The 4277-nt window shown below is 41.5% G+C and overlaps 1 protein-coding gene across 1 annotated transcript; it reads left to right on the plus strand.

Annotated features, from left to right (window-relative positions):
• The first annotated feature begins 414 nt into the window (after positions 1-414).
• Positions 415-2337, plus strand: LOC106302121. Its single transcript, XM_013738640.1, has 3 exons — positions 415-633; positions 728-841; positions 918-2337. The coding sequence occupies exons 1-3, from the start codon at positions 544-546 to the stop codon at positions 2286-2288; spliced, it is 1575 nt and encodes a 524-aa protein (XP_013594094.1). The 5' UTR covers positions 415-543; the 3' UTR covers positions 2289-2337.
• The last annotated feature ends 1940 nt before the right edge of the window (positions 2338-4277 follow it).

Raw genomic sequence — 4277 nt, forward strand, 5'->3', positions numbered from 1 at the left:
CAGGGGCATTGGCTTGTCTATGAGATTCACTTGATGGACTGGCTCAGCAAGGAGGAGGGTGATGCCTCTGAGTTGGGAAACTGTATCTTATTAAGCAAAGAGGTTTGTAGTTATTTTCTAACTTTTTCTAATAAAATATGGACCATGGAGGGTGTGAATGTTGTCTTGTGGAGTTGATGTGTTTTGCATAAGAAGCATAACGACACAATGACAAATAGAAGAAACGGTGTGTGTGGGTCCAATCTTGTCTCAACTATGTTTTCTTTTTCTTCTTTTTTTTTTAATTTAGTTTGAAAAAATGGTGCGCCTCTTCAGCACTTCTTTACATGGTAATTACAAAAAAAAGAAGCAGTCAAAAACACACAAAAGCCGAAAGAGTCGTGGTCAAGTTTTTCTTTTAAGCTGTTTTCCTTTAACTCTTTATCCTTAACGTCTCTATTAATACTCTTCAGGTATCACATTGGCCTATCTTCAAAGTTCAAAGTGTTGAGCATCCCTTGAGTGTGAGAGATTCTTTATCGTCTCTCTTTTGTCTTTCTCCCCATGGGAATGGGAAGGACAACTTCGAAGCTGAGGAAGGCCGCAAAGAGACTGGTCTTAGCTGCTTGTCGTTCTCTTTCTCTTCTTCCTCTGGTATGCTTCTTCTTCTTCCGTTCTTTTGTTTTACAAACTTGTGTTTCAAGACAGTTTTTCACTGACAAAGCTATTGTCTTTCCATGTGAAACAGAGTCCACGGGGATCTACAGCTGTTATAAAGCCAGAGAATGTTTATCTGCCCCATCACCATGAGGTCCATGAAGAGGCCATAGATAAAGCAGACTCCACTCATGCTACTTCTACGGTATCCCACTTGCTTCTTCACTCTTCTATCTGTTCACCAAAGGCTTTTGCTCATGGATCTGTGTGTTTCTTTGTAGATCTTGTGCGCTATTTGTCTTGAACCTCTGAGTCATTGCGATGATAACTCTCCCAGTGAAGCTACTACATTCACGGGACAATGCTCTCACTCCTTCCACTTTTCGTGCATTGCTTCCAATGTGCGTCATGGAAGTGTCACTTGTCCTGTTTGCCGCGCCCATTGGACCCATCTCCCTCCTCCTTCCTTTCCCCACCTGTCTGAGCGCCAGCTAGACGACCCTGTTCTTCGTATTCTTGATGACTCCATCGCCACTTCCCGCGTCCAAAGACGCTCGCTCCTCCACTCTGCTCGCTACGACGATGATGATCCTATCGCCCCTCCTCATTCCAACACCAGTTACCCTCGTCTAGACTTCTCTTTAACCCCTCTCACAGTTTCCCCCAACTTAGTCTCTTATCCATGCTGCTTCCACCCTCTCCAAGGTGCATATTCTCCATTACAAATGTGTAGAACATCAGTACTGCCACTGCCACTGCCAGAAGATTACCACTGTGTGTGCACTTCCTTGGGGACAAGAAGTGCCTATCTCTCTGTGAAGCTTAAAGATCCACAACCCATTGACTTAGTGTTGGTTGCGAGTCCTAGCGGGCCACATTCTCGCCTTCTCAAGCAGGCGATGATATTAGTAACATCCTCTCTTCGACCAGTTGATCGTTTAGCCATAGTGACGTATTCGTGTGTCGCAGCACGTGTGTTTGCTCTGAGACGCATGACTTCATGTGGAAAGCGGGCAGCTCTGCGAGTCATTGACCGTCTCTTCTATACGGGACAAACTGACCCTTCTCAAGGCATCCTTAAGGGCATTAAAGTACTCAAAGATCGTGCATACAAGAACCCACAGTGCAGCATTCTACATATCTCAAGTAGCTCATATTATCCCAACAGCGTGATGCATAGAGGTGTCATGGTCCATGGGTTTCACGTGGGGTTAGGTAGTGAGACTTGGAATGGTTTTGTGTTGCATAAGTTGGAAGAGTTTCTTGAAAACGTGCTGGGAGTAGTAGCAAGCGATATCCAACTGAGAATCGGTATGGAAGGGAATGTTGTTAAAGTAGGCGAGTTGAGAGGCGGTGAAGAGAGGCAAGTGTTGCTAGATCTTGGTGGGCATGTCAGTGTTCGTCTCTGCTATAGCTATGTGGAAGGAGACAGTAATGAGTGTATCAGGAGAAGAGGGGAGACGACGTTGAGCTTGGTTGACGATAAGGAAGGGATAGTAACCGGTGATTGTGAATCGGCAGGTGCGAGGGATGATGACTATATGAACAGCAATAGTGTGAGGAGAAGCATTAATACTGGAGCTTGGGACTATCATGATCCTTTTATGGCCAGAAGGTGGGCAAAGCGGTTGCATGAAACTGTAAATCTCTGATTATTTTTTTACTTATATGTTTTACTTTTCAAAGTTCCATTCTACACCATTTCCTCAGAGTAAAGACTAGCAATAATTAAGTGGATCACAATTGCATGAAGTCTCTAGTCTTGAATTAATCATGAATTCGTGGTATGCTGTAAAACGCTACATATGCAATCCTGAGAAAGTTTACAAGTAAGATGCTTACTACAATGTAATCAGAGATTTACAGTTTCATGCAACAAAAAATAAAATGCTGGTGTCAGAGCATTTAATAAAAAAAGCTACATTATCTCTTGGTAAAATTATCTAACACTTTCTTAATGGAACAAGACAGATTCTAAACAACTTTTGAAGATTAAAGAAAAGCAATCAAGAATTTAGAGAAAGGAATTGTTAGTATTAGTAAAAGATAATTCATTCTTGTTTAATCAACTTTGAAACGTGAGACAACTAGTGATACTTTTGATTAATCAACTTCATCTAAATATCAAAAATGTTACAAAAAAAATCAAGAATCTTCAAAATTTCTGATCTATTACTTGTTATTTGACATCTGTCCTCGTCAGCTTCTTGAAAAAAGCCTATGTGCTTCATGAGTAGAGTTTAAATCTTCAAATCTAGAGTAAGGATTGCCTGTTGCAGTAGTATCACTTGTGCTAGAGCATGATGTTGCTTGAGGAGGAGGAGGAGGAGCGAATCTGATGAATGGCTTCCCATTGACCATCTCTGGAAAGCTCTCTGTGGCGAGGAAAAGTCCATGGCAGAATGGACAAGGCAAGGTCTTGTCAAGATGAACAGCTCTCACATGTTCAGAGTATGTCAAGCAATGAGTGCACATTGTCCAGAATGTACTTACTTACTTTCTTCTTTTTCGGTGAAGGTGCTTCTTCTTTCGCCTTGCCTGTCTCCTCCAGACGCCGGTAAACTGGAATGACATAAACGATAAAATAAAAGTAATGTTAAGAAAAACAGACGAATGTAAGAACGAATACTATTCGCAAACAGACATGGAGTCGAGATATGATCTATTTCCTTAACTCAAAATATTCGCTCCGTTAGTGAGACGAGACTGTACTAATATAGAGTCCCAGGATACAACTATGGCAGACGAATCACGCCTCACTCGTGATCGCCCTATCGAACTATAAACTCTACGGAACACTCTCGTATTTATGACTTACACTAAAGGATTTTTGCTGGTGGTTTCGATGTGAAAAAAAAGTTAAGGAATGAAGGAAGAGGAGAGACGATATTTAAAGAGACGGAGAAGACCCACTTCCCGCAACAGCTGCTGCACGTGGGCGAGAATCTCGCGGAGATCGAGGGAAGCTGAATTCTGAAACTTCTTCCTCAAGACTCTCTCTTATCTCGTTTAAAATTTTCGAGAGGATAAAAGCATGACGTTTTTATTTTCTAGATAAACTACTTGTCGTTTTAAATAAAATTGTATGCTGTTTTTTCCCGAAATAAATGGCAAAATGTTGAGCTTAACTTGGTCCAAAAAAAATATTCTTATTGGACCGGAGGCCCTCCACCAAGACCCAAGTCCAAGCCCAAGCCGAGCCGGCCAGACGGCGGCCAAGCCCAGATAAGTTCCTCCAAGCCGTTTAAACCAAAGATAGACTGATAACATATATATGCATCACAACTTCACCTTGTTTAGTCGATGTGGGACTTTGTCCATTCTCATCATTTCACATTGGCTTATCTGGGCTTTTTCATTCAACAGCCCATCTCATTTCTTTTCATAATTTTCCAATTATTGTTTAAGCCATTGGGTTAAATTAATTGGTCCAACAATCCCCCACATGAATAAAAATGACTCTAAACATATGCAGACTAAATGCAGACTCGATAGACTCTAAAAACCTATACTTATTCTAATCCTGACTAGACTAGACAGACTTATCGAGAGTGTTTGCGAAAAATTCACTGTGTTTGAGTTGGTGGCATTTTTAAGTCTTGAACCACTCATAGTTAATATCTGTCGGGTTTACTTTACCA

This window comes from Brassica oleracea, chromosome C7, assembly GCF_000695525.1.
Source record: "Brassica oleracea var. oleracea cultivar TO1000 chromosome C7, BOL, whole genome shotgun sequence".
Lineage (NCBI taxonomy): Eukaryota > Viridiplantae > Streptophyta > Magnoliopsida > Brassicales > Brassicaceae > Brassica > Brassica oleracea.